Below are 24,234 nucleotides of genomic sequence, written 5' to 3'. Positions count from 1 at the left end.
TATAAATATAATTATTGTTAATTAAATCATTATAAAAATAAACTTAAAAATGATTAAATTATTATCAAAATTCACTTTAAATTTTTTTAGCTTTTAAATTGATTTACAAATTGTGTTTACTCATAAATTAATTTTTATTCTATTTGCTTATTTTTAGCTTCAAATGCATAAGATGAACTTATATTAAATTTTATGTTTTTTAAATTTTAATCAAGTATATTTGTAAAAATAATTTCATCTAAAATTTTTTTCCTTTCTTTTAGACTAATAGCAAATTTAAAATTTATAATAATTAATGAATAATATATTTTATTTCATCTTAAAGCTACTTTTTTACATGATAAATCTATTTATTTATAGATTATATAGCCTTACAATTTATATTTCTACTATTAGATGAATAATATTTTTTAATTTAAAAATACATAAATTTATAATATGAAAATCAAGATATTAATTATTTCATCTTAAATTTATTTTGTTGAAATTATAAATGAAAACAATATTTAATGATTATATTTTTTTATTTATTAAATTTAATCTATTACTTGCTTATAGCATTTTATTTAATTGTTTATCTAAAAAACTAAATACTATGAAAGAAATAAACAGAAATCATACATATATACCTACTTTACTTATTAAAATTGTTCAATAATTCTTTCTTACTTCTCTCTTCTAAAGATAAGCTGAATATTTTTTTCTTAGAAGAACTTCAGGTTCATATTATTTAAAGAATCTGCGATATGCCCCAATATTAAATAATATAAAAGAAGGTATACCAAAACCTCCAATAACTTTTAACTAGCGCTAAATCTTTAGGGTTTCGCTTTATATATTTTTATTTAGATAGAGATTTATAAGAACTCCGATTGCAGTGGGGATAGTTAAAGCGGCAGATGATATGAAATAAAAATAAGTATCTTACTTATATTTCAAGTAGTCTTCTTCAATCTAATCTTCATTTCTATCATCTAACAATTATAACTTCTCTGTATTAGGAAATAGCTTATTCTCAAATTTTTTATTATAAACAATCTTAAATAAATCATCTTCATCATTGACTTAGTATTTTAACAAATAATTTTAAAACGATGGATTTATCGACATAGCTATTAACTTTTATATAAATATTTGATTATCTTAGGAATTAACAACACTAATATATTTTGATGATTACTAAACAAATAAAAGATATTTTTTTTTTTTAAGTATTCTAGATGATATTGATTACTTATAAATTTTTGTTAACAAATTATTAAATAATTTATTTATACACTTGATAGTTAGTTAGTTAATTATATATAATTTAATTTAATACATTTTTTTAATTTGAATATTATTTATTTCAATTATTATTATTTTATTGATTTGTAATTATTTCAAAGTTTTAGTTGTTTCTTGTTGGAGATTATGGCTGTGATTTTTGGATACTTTGAGTTTCTGATAGTGGTAGACTTTTCTATGTTTTAGCAGCACTTTTATTCATTCTAGATTCGTGAATGATTGATTATGTTTCACTGTAGTTATTGAAATTAAATGTTTTATTTAAACTATCATTCTTCTTCTGCTATCTTTTCAACATATATACTGGAAGCTTACCGATATCTCCAGAAATATTATCTAGATTTTAAAAATTTCAATTTATTTCAATTTTAATCTTAATTAAATTACATTATCCAGGTCCTGGCTACTTCTTGCTTTTAAAGCTAAATCTTTCTTGATTTCCAATAGAATAACTGTTACCTTTTTCATCTCTATTTATCAAATAAGATCCAGGCCCAACTTTATATTTATTTCTAATGGGATTTGATCTTTAGCCTCTTCCTATTTTAAAAAAAGGACCCTACGATTTTGAAAAGGTATCAATGTGTTCATATCTATTTTATAAAGTATAATTTTATCACTTATTTTAAAAGTAAAAAATTTAAATTACTCTCCTGGACCTGGGTTTTCTTCTATTTCTCTTCTTTATGTTTATGGTCTCTCTTATATGTGAAAAGAAGGTGATTATCTCTTTATGACTTAGTAGTTTTATTGATCTTAAATTATATAAATATATTTAAATACATATGATGAGAAAATTAATTTATATTGTTTTACAGTCTCCTGGACCTGGATTATCATTTAAGTGTAAGTAAGCTCTTTTTATTTCATTATATTCCATATTCTAGGGTGTTTTCATTCTTAATTCTAACATCTTTCTATCTAAAGCATAAACTTCTTAATATTATTATGGGCCTGGTAGAGGTATCCTCCTTTACTTTAAAACTTCATCTATCCTTTCTTTTCTTTTTCTTTCTTCTCTATTTTTTTCATCATATTCCCTTTCGTCATAAGCTTGATTGGCTGTTGGTCCAATAGAAATTCCGATATTCTTTTGAATAGCTTTAGGTTCATATTCTTTACATAAATTAATATTAGCATTTATAACTCTATAACATCATTAATAAATTTATCATACATCCTGGGCCTGGGTTATTGTTATTTACAGAAAAAGCTAAACTGACTCTTTCTGATTTTCCAATAGAATATCTATATGCTTACGATACATGTTAAAATGGTTACTCCCATATTGATTCACTTTTTTGCTAAGATGTTGACGTTTCAGCATATGAACAAGATCTTTTTGATTTTCCAAATCTATTAATAAAAATTTTAAAGGTAGTATTTGTTTATTTATTAATATAAATCTTTTTACACATATGCCGGTGTTTTAACTCTTATATCTGGGTTCTCTATTTGATATAAACCTACTCCTGGAACTTTATTATCATGAAGCTACAATTTTTCAGTAGTAGTAAATCCTTTGTTATAAAGGCTATTGCTAAGAAAATAAAAGAACTATTTATAAGAAATAAAAAACTGAATCAAAATTACGGATCTACACTTTTTCTATGCCTTTTTGATATATTTCCTTAAGATTGATCTAACTCGCTTATACTATTTCCATTTGTTTAGCTTGTACTCCTAGCATTTCTTTAGTAATAAATAAATAAATAATTTAATAAAAACACTTGTAAATTAATTAATATCTCATACATCTCAAAAGTAGTATCATTTTAAAAATAGTGGTTAGGACCTGGAGTATCTTTAGCCCAAACTTCTCCTTACCTGTATGTAAAAGAAAAGCTGGGTTAAGTCTTGTATATAACTCTTGTCCTTGGACTATATTTAGTAGGACTCACATTATCATATGAAGGTTCAATATAGTTTTTTCCTAACAATTTTACTCCTTTTTTATAATTTTCTTTTGCCTAAATAATATATAAATGAGGATGATTGATATAAAATGAATTTATTTTTATTAATCTTTCAAGAAAAATAAAATACTGTCAAATCCTCATATTATCCTGGTCCTGGTATTTTTCTTTGATCAATAATAGAACTTCTATCTCCTTTTCCTATTCTAATGTAAATCAATTAGAAAAAGCTAATAATTCATTTCTCAAATAATTTTTATTTACTTGATTCTTGGAGACGAAGGTTTATTCTTTAAATTAACATTATAAATAGGAGATGGAACATCCTTATTCTAATTTATATACCATTTACCTAATTTAATTTTATAAATATTATAAACATGTGCAATTTTCAATTTTTTACTTCTTTATGACTATCCAACTGAAAAAGCTCCATAAAAAGTAGAATTCTGCATTTTTATGATAAAATTTAGATTTATTTATAGATTTTATTGATATTTAAATATGCTATGCTAATTTAAATTGGTTATATTTGGCTATTTTATAATAAAATTAATATTCCTTTTATTTTTATAGATCTTAATCTGATTGAAATTTATCTTTTTTTTTTTAATTAAAAAATCAATGGTAAAGAACTTAAGATAATTTATTTAAAGCCAATACAAATAAGTATTTTAATTTTATTGGTAAATTAAATAATAATTGAATTCAATTATCATTAAAACATTTAATGTTTGTTTAGAATTGTAAATTAAACACTTAGTTAGCTAAATAATAAATTTGATTTTTATTCTTTAAACTAATAGTATTAACCAAATTAATTTAAAAATTAGATAAAAGATTATTACTTTTTTTCTAAAGAACTTTTATCCATTTAGCTGATTTTGAAAATAAATTATATAAAATGTTTAAGATAAAATTTATAGATTAAAATCAACTATTTTATAAAAATTTACATAAAAATATTATTAAAATAATTACACCAAAACCTAATGAAATATAATAAACTATGCAGAAAGCTAAAACAAGCTTGTAAAATTAACCACAATCACTACTATTAGTTATAGTTAATCCAATAGTAGTAACAAATAATCCTATTCCAAGTAAAGATTCTAATGGTCTAGTAATACAAAAAAGTTTTCCATTAGTTTCAAATTATGATTTAAGGAAAATGTCATCAATAGTCTTTATGGCTTATACTCCTGATAAGATAAATAGCATAATTGCAGTAGTCTATGCCCACTTTTTGAGTTCGTCATGCTCACAGTAATCATTTTTATCCCCTTAGTCATAAAAAACCCACATAAGTACTCCAAAAACAACAGATGCAGACATATTTAAAACCAAATACAAAAAAAAAAAGCATATTCTTTAAGATAATGATGGTTTTTCTTAATACAGTTCTAGATTAAGCTTTTTGAATTATTCTTATAGAATTTCATTTATTTATTCTTATGTAATTTATTCATTTTAATCTGGATTTCGCTATCCATCTTGTTGTATCAAAGGATTTAAAATCATCAAGAGTTGTTGCTTATTAAGAGACTCCTACTGCTGAATTTATTATACAGTTTCTGCATTTTAAGCATCCTCAGTCTAAGGGATTTATCCATTTTATTACAAATTTGCTGACATTTTATTGCTTATTTCTAATTTATAGTTATTCTTAACTATTATGACAATTATATGATAATTTTATTCAACTTTACTACAAAAATTTGAACAAATTATATAAGAGAAAATAAATATTTTAGATATAAGATAAAAGATATAAGTGAATATGAACTCACGGGTAAATCTGTGTACACTTAGGATAGGAAAAAAAAAAGTAAAAACCACCATAAAAAAAATTAATTTTTTTTTTCTTAAAAATATAAGATGAAATATTTATTTAATATGTTTTAATAAATAATTTTATTACAACTAAATAAAATTGAAAATTAGAAGATTAATAATTATAAAAACTAATTTTTATATAATAATTTTAATTTATTTTTATTATTTTTACTTTTCGTTATAATAGTAAATAAATTAAAATTAGTTTTTATATTTTAAAAAATAGATTTTTTATAAAGCATTTGTTAAAGAATAACTAAGAATTTATTAGATATTGAATCAAATAGTTAAATTTTTTGGTAAATTTATTAATTATATTTATAATATATATCAATAATAAAACAAATAAGAGAAAACTTCATAGAATAAAATATACAAAATATATGCAAAAATAAGTTGGTAGATAATACATTTTAAATGGTTAAATTATTTAAATTTCATCTGTTTTTTAAGAACATGCATAGGAATATTAATAAAGCCAAAATACCAATGCCTAAAAAAATATAATAAATTATATAATAGGCTAAAACAAGCTTGTAGAATTAACCACAGTCACTACTATTATTTACAGTCAATCCGATAGTAGTAGCAAATATTCCTATGGCTAGTAAAGATTCTAATGGTCTAGTTAAGTAATAGAGCTTACCTTTAGTATCAAATTCTGATTTAAGGAAAATTTGATCAATGATCTTTATGACTGAAACTCCAGAATTGATAAATAGCATAATTGCAGTAGCCTAGGCCCATTTTTTGAGAATATCATGCTGGCAATAGTCATTTTTATCTCCTTAGTCTTAAAAAACCCATAAAAGGACTCCAAATACAATAGATATAGATACAGTTAAAACAATTGAGAAAAATAGTGAGCATATTCTTTGGCACATAGATGGCTTTTATAATAGACCTTGTAAATTTACTTTCTTTAGTTCTTCTTGTAGAATCTTATTAATTTATTCTGCTGTAATTTACTGATTTTATCCTTGATGATCCTACCCATTTTGTTGCTATAAAGGATTAAAAATCAGCTGGAGTTATTGCATATCAAGAACGTTTTGCTGTTAAGGCTATTAATTTGTCTCTGTTTATTAAACATCTTAGTGGGTCTAAGGAGGTTAAGTATTTTATTACAAATCTACTTGCATTTTATTTTTTATTTTCTAATTTTTAATTCAATGAAAACTAACTATTATGATATAAATAATTATGATTTTATCATCATACCAAACATAATTTAAATCCATAAAAAGTAAAAAAACTTTTTTCTAGATAATATGATCTGAAGAGTAAAAATAATTAACTTAGAAGTTGTTTGAATTAATTTCAAATGTCTTACAATAGCATTTCAGAATAAGAAAAATATTATACAAATTTATTATTTAATTTGTGGAGAACAAAAAAACTAAAATAACTGTTAGCTGTTTGTAATAAATTTTTCTTTAAATATATACTAAATTTTTAAGTTTTTTTATCTTTTCTTTCAAGAAATTTAGCTTGAAAAAAACTTAATCACTATTTTTTTAAGTCTGATTACACTTGATACAATTTATTGATTTCTAAACAAAATGAATCAAATAAGAATAAATAAACATGATGCTTTAAAATGATATTCTGAATACTAACTTCTTCATTTTTAAATGCTCATATGAAGTAATGTTTTTTAAAATAGAATTATCATATTCTTCAAAAGCTCATCATTTATTTTAATCTACTACAGAATCCTCTCTTTCTTTGTATCAATTTAATGCTATAGAAGAATTTTTTTTCTTCTTTAATTGAATCAAAAAATTATCCCAAAATTTTTAACAAAAATATGTTTAACATAATTTACAATATTATTTTGCTCGAAATAGACTAAACACAAATTCAAGCTAATTATCAAATTAAAATTTCAAATAAATTTATGAAGTCATGAAGTATGTTGTTTTGTTTCTACTTTAAACTAAAATTAAAAAATTGACATAAAATTAATTTAAAAAGGTCTTTTTAATATTTATTAAATAATATTTTTATATAATTTTACAAAAAAACTTTTTCATTTTATTTATAAAAATAAAAACTGAAATGATTCAATTTAAAATTATTATTCTTACATTTATTATCTTTATGTGATTATTTTATTATAATCTTATCTTCTATTGATTTTAAGTTGTTTGAAATTTATATATCCTAAATTTAATCCTATAATCTTTACTATACTTTTTAAGCGATTAAAGTAACTATTTAATTTTTTTAATAATTTAGTTGCAAAATCTATTCTCATTCAAAAATTTAATTTTTGCTAAGAAATATAAATTAGAATTATAATATTTCTTCAAACAAAGGTAAGCAGGTAAGCAATAATTAATTTAAGATTAAATATTTATTTATTTAATATATATTAATAAATAATTTTGTTACCAATAAAATTGAAATGTAGAAGTAAAAACTAATTTTTAAATAATAATATTAATTTTATTTTTATTTTATTTACCTTTTGTTAAAATAGTAAATAAATTAAAATTAGTTTTTTCATCTTAAATAATAGATAGATTTTTTAGAAAACATTTGTTAAAGAATAACTAAGAATTTATTGGATATAGAGCCAAATTGTTAAGCTTATTGGTAAATCAATTAATAATTATTTATAATATACATCAATCTTAAAATAAATAATCGAAAACTTCAGAAATAAAATATACAAAAGATATGCAAAAATAAATTGATAGAGAATACATTTTAAATGGTTTCATTATTTAAATTTCAGCTCCTTTTCAAGAACATGCATAAGAATATTAATAAAGCTAATATACCAATACCCAAAAAAATATAATAAATAATGTAGTAGGCTAAAACAAGCTTGTAGAATTAACCACAATCACTACTATTATTTACAGTCAATCCAATAGTGGCAGCAAATATTCCTATGGCAAGTAAAGTTTCTAATGGTCTAGTTAAGTAATAGAGTTTTCCTTTAGTATCAAACTATGATTTAAGGAAAATGTTATCAATGATCTTTATGGTTTAAACTCCAGAATTGATAAATAGCATAATTGCAGTAGCCTAGGCCCATTTTTTGAGAACATCATGCTCGCAGTAGTCATTTTTATCTCCTTAGTCTTAAAATACCCATAAAAGGACTCCAAAAACTATTGATATAGATACAGTTAAAAAAACTGAGAAAAATAGTGAGCATATTCTTTAGCACATAGATGGTTATTACATTAGACCTCCTAAATTCACTTTCTTCAGCTCTTCTTGCAGCATCTTATTAATTTATTCTGCTGTAACTTAGTCAATTTAAACTGGTTAATTCTCCCCATTTGGTTGATGAACAGGATTAAAAATCATCTGGAGTTATTGCAAAGCAAGAGCGTTTTGCTATAAAGGCTATTAATTTGTATCTGTTTATTAAACATCCTAGTGAGTCTAAGGAATTTAAGTATTTTGTTACTAATCTTCTTACATTTTATTATTTATTTTCTAATTTTTAATTCAGCAAAAATTATTACTATAAAATTAATTATGATTTTTCTCACCAAAATTATCATAATTTAAATGCGTTAAAGATTAGAAAAATTAATTTTAAGATATTATGATCCTCAAATTAAAAATAGTTAGCTTAGGAAATAATTAAATTGATTTCTACAAATGTAACAATAGCTGTTTATGAACAAAAAAAATACTATCAAAAATTAAATTATATTTTTAGTTTTAGGATAACAAATGGAGTAAAAAAAAGTTAAATGTTTCAAATGTACTTCTTCTTAAATAAAGGAAAAAATAAAAAGCTTAAATAAAACTCGAAGAACCATATCACTTTGGTTTAATTACTATTTTTATTTCAAATAGATTGATAGTGATTAAATTTACTTATTGCTCAATAAAAATATATATAATAAAAATTATCAATAATATATTAAAATAATTAACTTAATACTTAGTCATTGTTATTTAAGGCTCACTTGATTATTTTTGGTTAAAAATAATTAAGGCTCACTTGATTATTTTTGGTTAAAAATAATTAAATTATTATTTTATTTAAAAGCTCATTAATTAATTAGTTCTACAAACGTATCAAACTTTTTTGAAAATTTTTTTCTTTAATTGAATACAAAAATGATCACACATTTTTTAATTAAATATACAAAAATTGAAAATATGTTAATCTTAATTTACAATTTAATTTTGCTCGAAATAGATTTTATGCAAATTCATGTTTGTAATAAAATTTATGATTATAAGTATGTTTTTTGTTTCTAAAAAATAGGTTGAGGACTTAATAAATAATTTTATTGCTAAGAATATATATTTATGTTTATCTTGATTAAATGAATGATCACGGGTCAAATACTATTCTAAAAAAATCTATTTTGGCCTATTCAGTAAAGAGTAAATTATAAAAAAAATATTATAGAAGGATAATTTGATTTTTGTCCACAATAAACCAAATAATTTATTTTTGTCTAAAGGTAACAGTCATAATAAACTAAATCGCTTTTATTTTAATTTGATTCATTGTAGATTATTTTAAAAATTTACAAATATATTTGTGAATAAATTATTTTTTGATAGAATATTTGAATGATTTATGTTTCATAATTATTTTAATTCATTTAAATTTATATATTTAAAATTTTTATTGAGGATTTTGCTTTGATCAATTTAAATGTAGAATTTTTAACCAAAATATTTTATTTCATTAACGTGTCTAATTTTATTTTAATTTAAATATAATGTAAAAAATTTTTAAAAATTCATTTATATCCCTGTTTTAAATTGATCCATTCATTAATCAATTTATTATTTATTTTTGAGCCATTCAGAAGGTGATGTTATTGATGTTTGTTAGCAAAAATATATTTTGATAGGATTTATTATTAATCATCAATAAAATTACATTTTTTCTCAACAATTATCAATAATAAATTTGTGTGAATATAAAAAGTGTTATTTCATATTATTAAGTAAATACAACATAAATCTTCCACAAATCAAAAATTTACAATTTAAACATAAATATATTACCATTTTTCTACTTTATAAAAATGTTTCAATATTTTTTACTTGCTTGAATAATAAAATCTTAATGCTTGAGTTGGATATTTAATTTTTGTTTGAATCAAACAAATATTTTTTATTTGACATAAATATTTATCAGATATACTTTTAGAAAATATGAATATTTACATCTATTTAAATTTAGTCTACTTACATAATATTAACTAAAAAAAGTTTTCGAAACTATATTTAATAAGAGTATCAATTTATCTAAAATATTTTTATCTAAATATCAAATAAACAGAATTTATACTTCTTCTATTGAAATTAGATTCAATCATTCAATAAATTGAAATTTATTTTTTGATTATAAACTTGTTGAATGAATTTATTTTAAGTAAGATCAGAAATCAAAGTAAATACATATTTTCATATAATTTATTAACTAGCAATAAAAGGTATTGCTAAAATTGTTATCATACTTTACTTAAAAAACAAAGAAGATAAGTACCTATAAAAATATTAAGCTTTATTAAGATATTATTAAAATCTTCACATCTTTTTTAAATTATTTGTATTTAATTTATACTTGATACTTTTTCTCTATTTTTTAACATGAAAATTTTTTAAATAATTAAGATATTTTTTTATCGAGAAAGCAATAATTAATTAGCATTTCTTTATCCTATAAAAGTAAGTTAATTCACTAATAATTAATTTATGGCTATCAAACGTTTTTTGTTATAAAAAAAATAGCTTCAATAAATGTTAAAATAACGCAACGAATTAATTAATTAATTTAAAAATTCATATTTTATTGGTTTCATCATTCAATTTTGAAATAGAGCTAAATTTATGAAATAATATTTTAAAATTCTCCATGATCAAAATACTTATTTTAGCTGTAATAATAGCTTGAGTTTAATAAAAGCTATATGAATAAATAAATTATTGATGTGTAACTAAATTCTTTTAAAGATTTTATATAAGCTGGAGGACAATCTAATTTAATGTATTTGTTTATTGATTTAATTTGATATAAACTTTACAAAATTTAAATGTTTAATGATTGTAATTATTTTTTTTAATTTATTATGCAAATTTTTAAATTTAGAAAAAGGAAGAGATGATAGTTATAAATAGTAAAGTAATTGATATTATAAAAAGTGCTTCTTTTAATGCAATATCAAATCTTTGCAATAATTTGATATATTTAGTCATTCTTCATTTCATGGCTTTGAGTAAGAATAATGCTTCCTTAAACTAGAATGGGATTAGTAAAATTATTTTTTTTATTTAAATTCAATTTAAATAATTAATTTAAAAGGCATATCAATGTGCATAGTAGAAATAACTTTTGGACCTGTTATATAGGCATTTTCTAATGGACTTAAATAGCTTTATTCCTAGTTTTTTGCTAATTATAACTAAATAAAAGGAAATAAAAATCTTTTACTTTATCAAAGTATTTTGTTTTGCATATGCTTAGGAGTCATTTTACTATTTGTTCTATTTTTTACTTGTGACCATATTCTTAGGTTCATGAATTATGATGAAGAAATAATTTCAATGACTTATGTAGGAATAGTTTATCTAATAATTAGTAGGATGTTACTAGTTAATTATGAATTTATCAGAGCCTAGTTGATTGGGTTAAAGTTATTTGGTCCTTTTGCAGTATTTTAGTCTACTGCATTCGGTCTAGCAACTTTTATTTGTCTAATATACTCTTTTTATAGTGATATAGGGATACACGAGGCTGGATTTTTTATGATTTTACATGAGATAATAAAAATTTTCCTGCTAAGTATTTATATTCTTCAGTAAAGGGAGTAAAAAAAAGTCTTATCACAAACTTCTTTATTAAATTCTGATGAAAATTAGATTAATTAAGAAGAGGATCAAAATTGCAGATTTAATCTTTCTTAAATTATCTAAGAAAAGTAAAAAATGTATGATCTTTTATTGTATGTAAGGCCTTTAATTCTTACTTTGTATATTGAATATACCTTTTTTAACACTTCTGTTATTTTGTCAGGAAGATACTCAAAAGATTATATAGTCTCTGCTGTTTGCTTTTCTATTACAAATAATTTAATTCTAAAAGGTATTTTGGGGTTATCAGAGTCAGCAATAAGCTTTTGTGGCAGTTCCTTTGCTGCAAAAAATTTTGAGAGTACAAAGCAGTATTTAAGATACACTATTGTCATACTGCTGAGTTATGAAGCAGTATTTATAATATGTTTAATAACATTTTCTAATCTATGGGCTAGATGTTTTACTTTGGATCAAAATATTATTGATAATATATAATTCTACAAGTATTTATATTTAATTACAGTACCAATAGACGGAACTTAGATCCTTCTAGCTGCTTACTTGTAAGTTTTAGAGAAAAAGGTATTTGTTTCTAAAGTTGCTTTATTCAGTTATATTTTTGTAGGAATTCCACTAATGTTTATTCTAGGTGATTTAAGTGGATTGAAACTTGGAGGATTATGGCTAGCAATAGGAATATCCAATTCTATAAATTTATACAAATACATTCAATAAATATAAAATATAGACTATGATCTATAGTTTGGTATAGCATAGAAAAATTAATAAATGAACGGAACATGCTCTTCAAAGAGTGATGAAATTCAATAAATTGAACTTAGTCCTATTTTATCTTCATAAAAATATGAAAAATGAAGCAAAATTATTTAAAATAAACCTATTTAATTTATGAAAAAAATCAATGTATATAGTATAAAGCTTATTTGTTCATTTGCTCAATTCTAAATTAATTTAATATTTAAGTTCGATTGATTAAAAATAATATTTGTTTCAGTTTACACAACAATAAATATAATAATTAATTTTGTTAAAATAGTAATCATCGAATAATTTTGGTATTAATTGGTATCTTATTTTTTTAAAAACAAATAATTAAATAATCATCCAATTAATTTTAGCTTAAAAAATAATTAAAATTTTCTTTTTTTACTGTGAAATTAAGTTTTTTATCATAATCAAATATTTTATAGAAAAGCCAATTAAAATAAATATTTTTTATTTTAGAGCCTTTCAAAATAAATATTTTTTTAAGCTTCTTTTAAAATAAGAAGGTAATGGTTATTAATTAATTTATTAGTTTGTTAATCTACTTATTTAGTATATTATCTAACTAATTAGGATCGGAAGGGATTGTCCTTTATTTATTTTATGATATGGATCTATTGAAAAATTGATTTGATTGTGAAAATATACTTGCTATTTTAACTGGTCGTGACCAAAGACTTCTGGAAAAATTGGGTAATTCATTCCAGTATAATGATGGTATCAAGTTTTTCACAAAAAATTATCATATTACATTTAATTGCGTAAATAAAAAAAAGTTTTTTCTTTGATCATATTAGCCTGTTTTATATTTTATTCAAAATTCCATTTAAAAATTAAGTTTTAAAAGTGTTTTCTATTTACATTTATTTGGAATATAAAAATATTTTATTTATGATATTCAATTAATGAATTTAAATTATTTTTTTATTAAAAATCTATTTTTAAAGAAACTTTAATTGCTTTTTTGAGAATTAAAAGCATAAACTTTTTTCAAATATGCTTTTTAGATAAAGGTTATTAAATCCAGAGTTTTTGATAAAATAAGATCTGTTATAGAATGATTAAAATATATAATAATTTAAAAATAAAATACTGATTAAAAATGATTATGATTACCAAATATATATTCTTTATTATTTTTCTATAATTTCAACTCTTTAAAAATAATTTTTATTGAATTAATTTTATAAGAATTCAACTTTGACCATTGTCTTTTTCTTTTTCTTTATCTTTTTCTTAATCTTTATCTTTATCAGTTTAAGTATTTGTAATTTAATAAAGGCACTCATATGGCAAGAAGCCCATGAATTTCTTCTTTCCTTCAAGATTATCATCATATACTTTAATGTAGGTAGAATCCTTTCTTATTTCATTTTCAAATTCAGGCTCAAGATCATTTTAGTTTGCTCTTCTAAATCCTCTATCGAAATCGGAAACATCAAGAGTTTTATACTGTTAGTATAAAGGTAAAAGAAATTTAGCAAATCTATTTAATCTTAGGGCTCTAGATCTGAGATAAGCATATTAAATTTAAAACATATCTCCAAACATGATATAATTACGTCTAGTTCTTCTCCATGTCAGTCTCATTATTTATGGGTTAGGATTGTTTTCTAAAAACCAAACTCTTTAGTTTTCATCAATAATCAAATCTACAGCAAAGCTTTCAAAGAATCTTGAGTCTTTTAACAAATTTTATTGTCCACTCCTAACTAAATGAACCAAAGCTCTGTATATTTAAGGATATATTGTTTCTTCTAACCATTTAGGATTTTTAATTATTCCCTTTTCAAGATAGTACTCAGTAAGCTCTTCTAAAAATATATCAAGGCCAGAACTTTAAGATTAACCTTTAGGGGCAGAAATATTACAGATATGTGAAGCTCTTTCTGTACTCTATATATCGAAGGGTAATTAGCATTTTTTTAAGAAGTTTTGCTTTTAAACATATATAATAAGAGGATTAGTACTAGCTATTAAGAAGTACATTCTCAGCTCTAGCTTGTGGCCTTCATACTTTAAAGGGTTTGAAATATATCTTTTAATATCAAAAATAAATATCATAAATATTTTAATTTCAGCTAACAACAACAAAAAAAAGCATCTTTAAATTATAAAGTTTTAAAAACAATTTTAATTACTTTTAAGCTATTAATTTATCCAAAATTTCACCACACTTTGAACCTTTATCATATTTTTACAAAATTTCATCTCTTAATTTAGAAGTAAACAAATGAACTCCTTCACCTCTATGCACGTCTTCACCTTGTTTTAGGAGGTAAGAAAAACTTTATTTTTTCATAGATTCTTCATACTCTTAACTTTAAATATGAGTAAAGAATTATTTGCATTCATTTTCATCATATAGCCTAAATGACCTAGGCATATAGGTCATTGTTTTCTTACAAACTTATGGATCTATAAATTATTTTTGTTAATACTCTCTATATTTATCTATGACAACATCTTTATTTGTTATTGACCACTTTCCTGGTATGTGATTTGCCATTTAAAAGTTACAAAAGAGTTACTTATTTATTTCAAAGTAGTGATGCATTCTTGATATTTAAGAATAAATCAATGTTGTCTCTAGTGGCATATTTTTGGTTCCTACTGTATATTACTTGGAGTAATCTAAATTTTCTAATTCAGGTAATAAATCTATTCCAAAATCACTAACAACTTCTCGAGACATTGTTGTTTTGTCATAATCTTTTATTTGAAAAGAAAAAATATTAAAATCTAAAAACGTATTTTTATATTAAACATATAAAGTAATAAAAATTTATTACCACTAAAAATCAAATAGTTTTTATTTATTGAATCTGGATGCATTAGGTGATAAAGGTCACTATTTAAGCAATATTTATTGTTGTTTATGATATTTAGATATGGTGACCATTTGATTTCCTTTCCTTCATAATGCACTTACTCATCTAAAGTAATATTCGAGTATTCTAAAAACTTATAAACAATATATCTAGCCTCTCTTTCATGTTCTATCCAATCAATGTCTATTTCAGGTTTTACTTTTTAATTATACTTTTAGAAGTCAGGGTGGGCTTCGCGCTTGATGTGGTCTTTAATGTGGTACTACTTTCCATAATGTGGTGCCTCACTAGTAAAATAATCAGGATTTTCATCAACCAAAATAACTCTAGATTTATTTTAAGTATTTATGAACGATAAATATAAAAATGCTGCTCCTAAAATTCCTGAAATCGCTATTATAATTTAAAATCTTTTAGTTTTTTTATCAGATTTCCTCATGGTTATCTTATTAGCTAATTGTTGAGCAGATGAATCTTATTTTTGCTAGTTTGGTTTAAATTTTTATCCCATTTTTAAATATTTTTTTAAGAAAAACTAAATCAAATTATATCTTAAATTTAGTTATTAGATATAGATTTAATTGGTTTTAAACAATTGAAGAGAAGAGTTATTTTACCTGATCTTTGTAATATATTATTAGATTTTTCGTACAGAAATTAAATCAAACGCATAAACTCTATACCAAAATATTATTAATAAAAATCAAATATCTTTAAATATTAATTTCTGTTTTTTCATCCTTAAAAATGTTAAATGATAAATTTTAAAATTAATTTAAAAAATATATTTAATAATTATTAAAAAGTATTTATTTGTATTTAAATAAGTTTCTATAAGATTCTTTTTTACACTTTAAATTTTTTAGATTTTAAACGCACATTAAATTAAGTATTCCGATTTTAATAATAATATGAAAAAAGCTTTTTATGATAATCATTTTGAAAAATACTAATAGACAAATATTATGAATGGATTATTATAAATGTTTGACTAGAATTATTCCAAGCTTAACTTTTTTTATATTAACATATTTTGATTAATCATATTAAAAAAATGTACCCTCTATAAAATCAAATGTATAATCAAAACTTTTAAAATACTAAATCGAAATTTAATATTTCGCTATTAATGCCTAATAAGATATTTAAAAATAAATAGCTATAAAAAATTAATAATTGGATTTATTGATCAAAATTAATTTGTATAAAAACCTTTTTGTATTATTTTTAAATATTCTCAGATTTTAAGCAAACCATAAAAGACCTGATAATCTATCAAAAATTAAAAGATCATCAAAATTTAAAAATGATAATTGATAAAAAGAAAATTAAAGAATTATTAAAGAGTGCTTCATTTAATACTGTCTCGTGTCTCTTTAATAATCTGATTTATTTTGTTATAGTCCACTACCTTTCCATAAACTCGAATAATCCTTCACTTTAATAAAACGGCATAAGTATTTTTTATATATCCTTTTTTTACTTTTATAAGTTTTTAGATGAAATAGATAACATTAATTTTTTAATTTAGCTATAGCATAAACAATATTAGTCATTACATTGGATCCTGTTTTCAATGCTTTTGCAAATGGTTTGAAAATGCTCTACTCATAATATTTTGCTAATATTAATCTCAATGAAAATAAAAATGTCAATATCCTACTCTATTAAAGCATATCTTTCTGCTCTATTTTAGGACTTGTTATATTTTTTTTATGCTTATTATTTTGCGATGCACTTTTTGGTCTTCTGAATTATAGATAAGAAACAATTGATGTAGCTATGATTGGATTAGCATTCATTTTTATCAGTAGAATATTTTTTATAATATATGAATTTTAACGTTCAAAGCTTCTGGGAATGAAAGTGTTTGGCCCATTTGCTTATTTCTAAACTGCTTCATTTATAGTTACTACCATGGCTTGTGAATTAATACATCATATTTGCGAAGTAGGAATTTATGAAGCAGGAATGTTATTTATTTTGCATGATTTTTTAAAAGTATTATTCCTTTTTGTTTATAACAAAAATAACAAGAACATTAAAATTTAACCTTTGCTTGAAGTTTAACAAAGCGAATAGAGCTATGTGCAAACAATTTAAAATACTATAAAGGATATGATAAAAGAAAGACAACAATTAATAGATTTAATAAAATATGTTAGACCAATTATCTTTATTATATTTTTGGAGTGCTTATTCTTTAGTTTTTCAATTATTCTCTCAGGAAAATTCTCAGATGAATATATAGTTGCAGCAGTTTGCTTTTCTATGACAAATACAATAGTATTTAAAGGAATTATAGGCCTCTTAGAAGCACTCATAAGCTTTAGTGGTACTGCATTTGCTTCTAGAGATTTTGAAGGAACAAAAGAATATTTAAAATACACTCTCATTTTACTTTTTTGCTACGAAAGCTTATTTATCTTAGCCTTATTTACATTTTAAAATTACTGGGCTCATGGATTTACCTAAGACCCAATAGCTCTTGAGTTGATTCATTTATATAAATATATATATCTGATGACAATACCTTTAGATGGAACACAAGTTCTATTGTCAGGTTTTCTATAAACTGTAGAATTAAAGTAAATTGTTAAATAAACAGAAATAGTTAGCTTTTTTATCATCGGATTGCCAGCTATATATCTTATGGGTGATACTTTTGATCTTAAATTAGGTGGTATTTGGATAGCTGTTGGTCTTTGTAACATTATAAATGTTGTAACATACACAAAAGCGATTTTGTCAATTAATTATGAAGTTTAATACAAAATTGTCTGCTAGAACTAAGAAATAGTAGAATAAAATTCACTATAAGACGATGAAGAAAAATAAACTTAAGAATTGCAACTAGTTAATTCGTAAGACTGATTATCTTATTAAATTTGCTAAAAAATTGAAAATTATTTTAAATGTCAAATATTTTTTATCTATGCTACCAATTAATTTTCTTCTAAAATTTTAAATCATCAATAATAATTATAAATTCTATTTAAATAAAATGCAATATTTATATTTTTTTTTAAATTTTTTTTATATTAATTCAAAAAAAATATTAAAATTATTAAAATTTGTAAAAATTATTTTATTGTAAGTTTATAAGTTATCAAAAAATCTTCTTATTTTAATTAGATCAATTTATTAATAAATCACATTTTAATAATTTTGTTTTTCGAAATTAATTTTAGCTTTTTAGATAATTAAAAACTTTACTTAAAAATGAAAAAGGAAAAACTAATTGAAATTCTTTTTTTATTACATTTTCACAAAAATAAAATTATTATTATCATTTTTTTTTATGATTTAAACCGTTTTTGTTTATTTTTTTTTTCAATTAACTTATTTTTGAAAAATAAACATAATTTGAATTTTGCTCGTTTAATGATTTATGAAATTTCATAAAATTTGAACTAAAAATAAGATAAAATTTATTCTTTTATTATTCTTGAAAAAAGAATAAGTTTACTTTATTTCACAACCTTCTTTTCAGTTTCTTCCGCAAAATTTATTATTTCAAAACATAAAAACTAATAATTTTAAAATAAATTTATCATTTTCCAAATTATCTTCCTATTTTGTGGGATTAAAGTTATTTTTAATTTCATAAAAATTTGATTTTCTTTAGAAAAAATTCAAGAAAGATAAAGGAAATTTTCTGATTTTACTGAGTTAATTAATTTATTTATTAAAACGTAAATTTGTTGCTATAAAAGATTTTTTCAGTTTAAAAATTAAATTTGTCAACTTCAGAGATAAAATAACATAACAGGATTTTTACCAGATCAAATTTGATATATAAAATACAATTTTACTTATTTGTTTATATTAAAAATCAACCAGCTCACTAAAAAATTTATAATTACAAAATTATTAAAAAGATTTAAAGATGATTGTTGATTTAAAAAAAGTCAAAGAATTAGTTGTTAGTGCCTGCTACAACACAGTATCCTGTTTATTTAATAACTTAATTTATTTAGTTATTATACACTACTTATCTCTTAATTCTAAAGATGCCTCCTTACAATAAAATGGAATAAGTAAAAACCATTAACTTTGTTAACAATATAAATGAAATTTTAATTTAATATAGGTTTAGCATGCACAGTTTTGATTATAACATTTGATCCTATAATAATTGCTTTTTCAATGGGCTTAAAAATTCTTTACTCTTAGTTTGATGCCTCTTAAAGTGCTAGCAAATCAAAAAATTTCAATTTTTTATTATACTAATGTATAGTCTTTACTTGCATTTTAGGAATTGCTATTATTGCCTTTTTACTTTTATGCTTTGAATACTTTTTTAAGTTGCTAAGCTATGAATAAGATACTATTGATATGTCAAAAATAGGCCTCATGTATATATTTGTGAGTAAAATAGCATTTTTAATATATGAATATTAACGCTCTTAGCTGCTTGGAATGAAAGTGTTTGGACCATTTGCTTATTTCTAAACTGCTTCTTTTGTAATAACTACAATTTTCTGTGAAATATTCCAAAATATCTCTGAAGTTGGAATTCACTAAGCAGGATTACTTTTTATCATACACGACACGATAAAAGTTTTAATCCTGTTTCTATACAAAAAAAGAAATAATAATACCCCAGAAAAATTATAGAATACAAGATAAAGCGAAACAATTTATGAACTAGCTCAATTAATTTTAAAAGAAAGAAAAAATCTTATTGATTTGGTAAATTATGTAAAACCAATTTTCTTAATAGTACTTATAGAATGTTTCTTTTTTAATGCATCAGTAATTCTCTCTGGAAAATTTTCAAATGAGTACATAGTAACTGCTGTTTGTTTTTAAATGACAAATACCCTTATTTTCAAGGGAATCATGGGTCTTTATGAATCCTTAGTTAGCTTCAGTGGCACAGCATTTGCTACTAGAGACTTCGTAGGAGCTAAGCATTATTTAGTTTACACTATTTCTATTTTACTCATTTATGAAGCTTTATTTATAACTTTCTTATTACTTTTTTCAGATTTCTGGGCAGGTAGTTTCTCATAAGATCCATAGGTTATTCATTTAATTAACCTTTATAAATACATTTATATTTTCACAATCCCCTTTGATGGTACTTAAGTACTTCTTTCAGCATATCTATAGACAATAGAATTAAAACAAATTGTAAAGAAAACAGAATTTATTAGCTTCATAATTATAGGAATTCCCACTATATATATTATGGGAGTTGGATTAGATTTAAAGTTAGGTGGTATTTGGTTAGCTATTGGTTTTTGCAATTTGATCAACTTAATTACATATTTGAAAGTAATAAAATCAATTGATTACGAAGTGTAACATAAGATAATTATCCTAAATCAAGATATTATAGAATCAAATAATCAAAGCGATCAGCTTACAGAGCTTCTTCCAGTTTGTTAATCAGACTAATTTTTAGAAAAAAATATTTGATAACATAAATACAAATAGACAAATATAATTTTCCCAAAAAATTTTTCAAATTAACTTAAATTAAAATCTGTATCTAATTTATGTTTGTTTTTTGTGAATTTCAAAAAAAAATCAAAAATTTAACCTTGATTGTCATAAATAATTCTGTTATCTTACTCAACGCAATTAACGAAAATGCAAAATTAGTGATAAAATAAAAAGTTTTAAAGAAAAGATAATTACATTTTTTAAACATAAAGTATGTGTTTCAAATTTAAGCCACAAGCAAAATTTTAAGATAATAGCTAATATTAACAATATTAAATCTAACTTTGCGCATTAAAATTTGGTCAATTTATCGAGCTTTATTTTCTATAAAAATGCTAAAAATATTTATGTAATTTTAAAAGTGCCAAAAATATTTATGTATTCTAAAAAGTGTCAAAAATAAGAAATTAAGGAAACTATATTGATTTAAGTTGTTTATAGATTTATTAATTTGAAAAGAAAAATTATAGTTTATAAATATAAAAGAATATTTTATAGATATTTAAATGACCTTTTTTGACAACTACCAGTAGATATATATAAATTGTAATTACATAGTCAAAAGTTAAAATTCAAAATGGAAATATTAGTTATATTAAAATTATAAATTAAATATAGGGGTTTTTTTATTTATTTATTTATTTTTGCATATAAATTAATTAATTAATTTTTTTTATGGTGTTTCAAGAAATTTTTTGAAATGTCTAAGTTCTTCTTTAAAAAATTTAAGAGAAATTTTAGATTTGTATAATTGTTAAAGTGGTTCATAAATTTCCGTTTTTGCAAATAGTAATTGATTGGCTGATTGGTTGTATTTATTGAATTATTTAATAGATATCATTTTTTACAATTTTCATCTTATTGATCTAATATTTGAATGAATTTGCTATTGATTTGCTATCTGTGAAATACCTTATCCTCTTTAATTATTACTGTTTTGCAAGTAGTTACAATGATATTTATTCTAGAATTCAGGAATGGTTCCAGCAGGTTTGTGAGCGCTTTAATTTACATTTTCATTTTCCATTAAACTTGAATTCTTTTCTCTTTAAATAATTTCATTTTTTTATTATACTTCATGTACTTATTATATTTAAGGAGCCATTAGATTTTGATTTAATACTAGGTGAGGTAGAGGAGGTTTATTAATGTTATGAGTTTAGCTACAATTATTAATAATATTTATCTCATTTTATTTAAAGTCTATGTTTTCTTTGTCCATGCTATCGTCTTAGAATTCAATTAAGTTATTATGAATATTGTGGTCAAATTAAGAAGTAGTTGGTAAGCCTCTTATTGGTTTTTCTACTATGTTATCTTTAGGAGTGATGAATGGGCTATCTGTATATCTTTTTATTTAATTTTATGATAAATTGCAATTAACATAATTAACTATATTACCTTTTAATTTTATCTGCAGAATCATTAGCATCAATATATTAAGGTGTGGATAATTAGCAGAACATGCAGCGATATTCAAAATTAGTGCAATCTCTTGCTTCTAAATTATTATTTAATTAAAATTGTAAATTAGATTTGAATTAATAAGATTTTCATTTAATATTTATTAAATTAATTAAACAAAATTAATTACTATTATAAATATCTCTTAAGCAATAGTGGCAAAGATAATGATCACAGCAATCAGATTTCAATATTTCTATAAAATAATTATAAATTAGCTAATTAATCAAATATGAAATTTTCAATAAAAAATATTAAGAGTGTTTGTTTGTTTGCTTGTTTAAGTATTTTTAACGAACATTTTAATTTAAGATTGTAGGTAAATTCAAATAATTAATTAATGAATATATTTTACTATTAAAGTGTCTATAGCAAATAGGACAATCGAAAGTAAAATAGCTTTAAAATGTCTTGTCAGTTGGTCTGTATTCTACGAACTAGATATTTATTCAATTAAATATTTAGTAAATTTAAATTCTATTCACAATTTAATATTACATCAACTTCATGAATAGCATATTTCGTTTTCAATTTGAAATATTGATTTGACATGGTATAATAGCGAGTTTAGTTTGAAGACAAGCTAGCATGACTATTCTATGTATCCAATCTTTATTCTGAATGCTATTATTGATTTTGAAGGTTTATTTGACTATTTAAGTTGCTATTCATGTGTTAACTTCCCATATTAACATTAACTGTATTTAAATATTTTTTGTTATTATTGAATTATATTTTAAAGGCTAATTGATTAGCTCATAATAAAATTACCACTTTGAGTTCTCCTATGAAATTAAGAAACTCCACGATTAGGAGGAACGAGAAGATTATGATTATTTATTTATTAAATTGATTAATACTCTTGGTTTGTGCTGACTTATCTGTTTTGATTACGGTTACTTTGTATATTTATAACATGATTTTAAGGATAATATTGACGATTTTCTTAATAATTTTAATTTTCTAGCTAATTAGGCAAGACATTAGAAGAGTAAGAGCTAGACTCTTCAATATCTTCTTAGTGGAAGCTATTAGGAGCAACTCTCATTTGAAGGTGAGTTTAATTATTCTAGTTTTAAAAGGAGCTATATTAGTTCAATAACATCTAAGGCTAAGAAGAAGGTAATTAATTAATATTGGATTGTTAATTGTTTTAACTATTAGAGTTCAGTGTAGAAGCTGTCTTCTTTTTATTTGACTTACTTCCGCAACAAAATACTTAGAAAATTGACCATTTTTAATTATCTCTAGGTAATGTTGAGTTATTCATTTTAAAACTCCTATATAATTAAAAGTTTATATGTTCTCGTCTTGTTTGTTTGTTTTTTTGCTTTGCTTGCTTTGTGGTCTTCTTTTAAATGAAAGCCTTTTTCTTGTTTTTAAAATTAATATCTTTAGTTATGCTTACTTTTTAATCAAATAATAAATATTAATAATTTGATTTTTCTGTTAAATAATTTAAAAGATTTAATATAATATGAAAATATCAAATCTAATCAGCATCATTGAAAATCTGTGTGTTTATTTATATGTATTTTTTTTATTATAATGATTATATCCTAATATTAAATTCAAACGAATTTTATCTAATCTTTTAACTTAAATGCTTGACTGCTTGCTTTTTTTCTTGATTAATTTGTGTTTTTTTTGTTTATTTCTTCATAACAATTCAATTTCATTTGGAAAATTAAAATATAATCTGCTATTACAAGATTTCTGTATCTTGATAGATTTTTTAAAAACTTTATATTTATAAACTGAAATAAGATAATACTTTTTTTTCAATTAATTTATTTGATAGATATTTATATTATATTTTTAATTGTAAAACATAAATATTTCAGTTTATAATCTCACTTATTATT

General features: G+C 21.9%; 9 protein-coding genes across 9 annotated transcripts; 3 read left to right on the top strand and 6 right to left on the bottom strand. All coding sequences in view use genetic code 6, as the record gives it.

Moving 5' to 3' along the window:
• Positions 1-651: 651 nt before the first annotated feature.
• TTHERM_00532320 (transmembrane protein, putative) lies at positions 652-1,323 on the bottom strand (the record flags this gene model as incomplete). The annotated part of the gene is made up of 1 exon (XM_001024355.2): positions 652-1,323. One exon carries the CDS (start codon positions 1,321-1,323, stop codon positions 652-654), a length of 672 nt encoding a protein of 223 aa, XP_001024355.2.
• A 25-nt stretch (positions 1,324-1,348) lies between these two features.
• Positions 1,349-4,696, bottom strand: TTHERM_00532310 (sperm-tail PG-rich repeat protein; the record flags this gene model as incomplete). Its single annotated transcript, XM_001024354.2, has 11 exons — positions 1,349-1,623; positions 1,675-1,880; positions 1,937-2,042; positions 2,104-2,403; positions 2,465-2,643; positions 2,702-2,827; positions 2,881-2,979; positions 3,043-3,257; positions 3,334-3,409; positions 3,468-3,555; positions 3,607-4,696. 11 exons carry the CDS (start codon positions 4,694-4,696, stop codon positions 1,349-1,351), a joined length of 2,760 nt encoding a protein of 919 aa, XP_001024354.2.
• A 780-nt stretch (positions 4,697-5,476) lies between these two features.
• Positions 5,477-6,181, bottom strand: TTHERM_00532300 (transmembrane protein, putative; the record flags this gene model as incomplete). Its single annotated transcript, XM_001024353.1, has 1 exon — positions 5,477-6,181. One exon carries the CDS (start codon positions 6,179-6,181, stop codon positions 5,477-5,479), a length of 705 nt encoding a protein of 234 aa, XP_001024353.1.
• A 1,597-nt stretch (positions 6,182-7,778) lies between these two features.
• TTHERM_00532290 (transmembrane protein, putative) lies at positions 7,779-8,483 on the bottom strand (the record flags this gene model as incomplete). The annotated part of the gene is made up of 1 exon (XM_001024352.1): positions 7,779-8,483. The coding sequence occupies one exon, from the start codon at positions 8,481-8,483 to the stop codon at positions 7,779-7,781; it is 705 nt and encodes a 234-aa protein (XP_001024352.1).
• A 2,643-nt stretch (positions 8,484-11,126) lies between these two features.
• Positions 11,127-12,796, top strand: TTHERM_000532289 (MATE efflux family protein). Its single transcript, XM_012800089.1, has 2 exons — positions 11,127-11,293; positions 11,344-12,796. Exons 1-2 carry the CDS (start codon positions 11,143-11,145, stop codon positions 12,708-12,710), a joined length of 1,518 nt encoding a protein of 505 aa, XP_012655543.1. The 5' UTR covers positions 11,127-11,142; the 3' UTR covers positions 12,711-12,796.
• A 1,018-nt stretch (positions 12,797-13,814) lies between these two features.
• TTHERM_00532260 (tubulin tyrosine ligase family protein) lies at positions 13,815-15,962 on the bottom strand (the record flags this gene model as incomplete). The annotated part of the gene is made up of 3 exons (XM_001024349.1): positions 13,815-14,658; positions 14,762-15,332; positions 15,413-15,962. The coding sequence occupies 3 exons, from the start codon at positions 15,960-15,962 to the stop codon at positions 13,815-13,817; spliced, it is 1,965 nt and encodes a 654-aa protein (XP_001024349.1).
• Positions 15,963-16,757: 795 nt separating this feature from the next.
• Positions 16,758-18,325, top strand: TTHERM_00532250 (MATE efflux family protein; the record flags this gene model as incomplete). Its single annotated transcript, XM_001024348.1, has 2 exons — positions 16,758-16,908; positions 16,983-18,325. 2 exons carry the CDS (start codon positions 16,758-16,760, stop codon positions 18,323-18,325), a joined length of 1,494 nt encoding a protein of 497 aa, XP_001024348.1.
• Positions 18,326-19,340: 1,015 nt separating this feature from the next.
• TTHERM_00532240 (MATE efflux family protein) lies at positions 19,341-20,878 on the top strand (the record flags this gene model as incomplete). Its single annotated transcript, XM_001024347.1, has 2 exons — positions 19,341-19,491; positions 19,545-20,878. The coding sequence occupies 2 exons, from the start codon at positions 19,341-19,343 to the stop codon at positions 20,876-20,878; spliced, it is 1,485 nt and encodes a 494-aa protein (XP_001024347.1).
• Positions 20,879-21,758: 880 nt separating this feature from the next.
• On the bottom strand, positions 21,759-23,639 carry TTHERM_00532230 (hypothetical protein; the record flags this gene model as incomplete). The annotated part of the gene is made up of 6 exons (XM_001024346.2): positions 21,759-22,254; positions 22,307-22,406; positions 22,500-22,565; positions 22,725-22,806; positions 22,868-23,067; positions 23,141-23,639. The coding sequence occupies 6 exons, from the start codon at positions 23,637-23,639 to the stop codon at positions 21,759-21,761; spliced, it is 1,443 nt and encodes a 480-aa protein (XP_001024346.2).
• Between the last annotated feature and the right edge of the window lie 595 nt (positions 23,640-24,234).

The sequence above is a fragment of the Tetrahymena thermophila genome, assembly GCF_000189635.1.
Source record: "Tetrahymena thermophila SB210 genomic scaffold scf_8254385, whole genome shotgun sequence".
NCBI lineage: Eukaryota > Ciliophora > Oligohymenophorea > Hymenostomatida > Tetrahymenidae > Tetrahymena > Tetrahymena thermophila.
The sequence above is the reverse complement of the archived record's forward strand: the minus strand, read 5'-3'. Positions and strand labels throughout refer to the sequence as shown.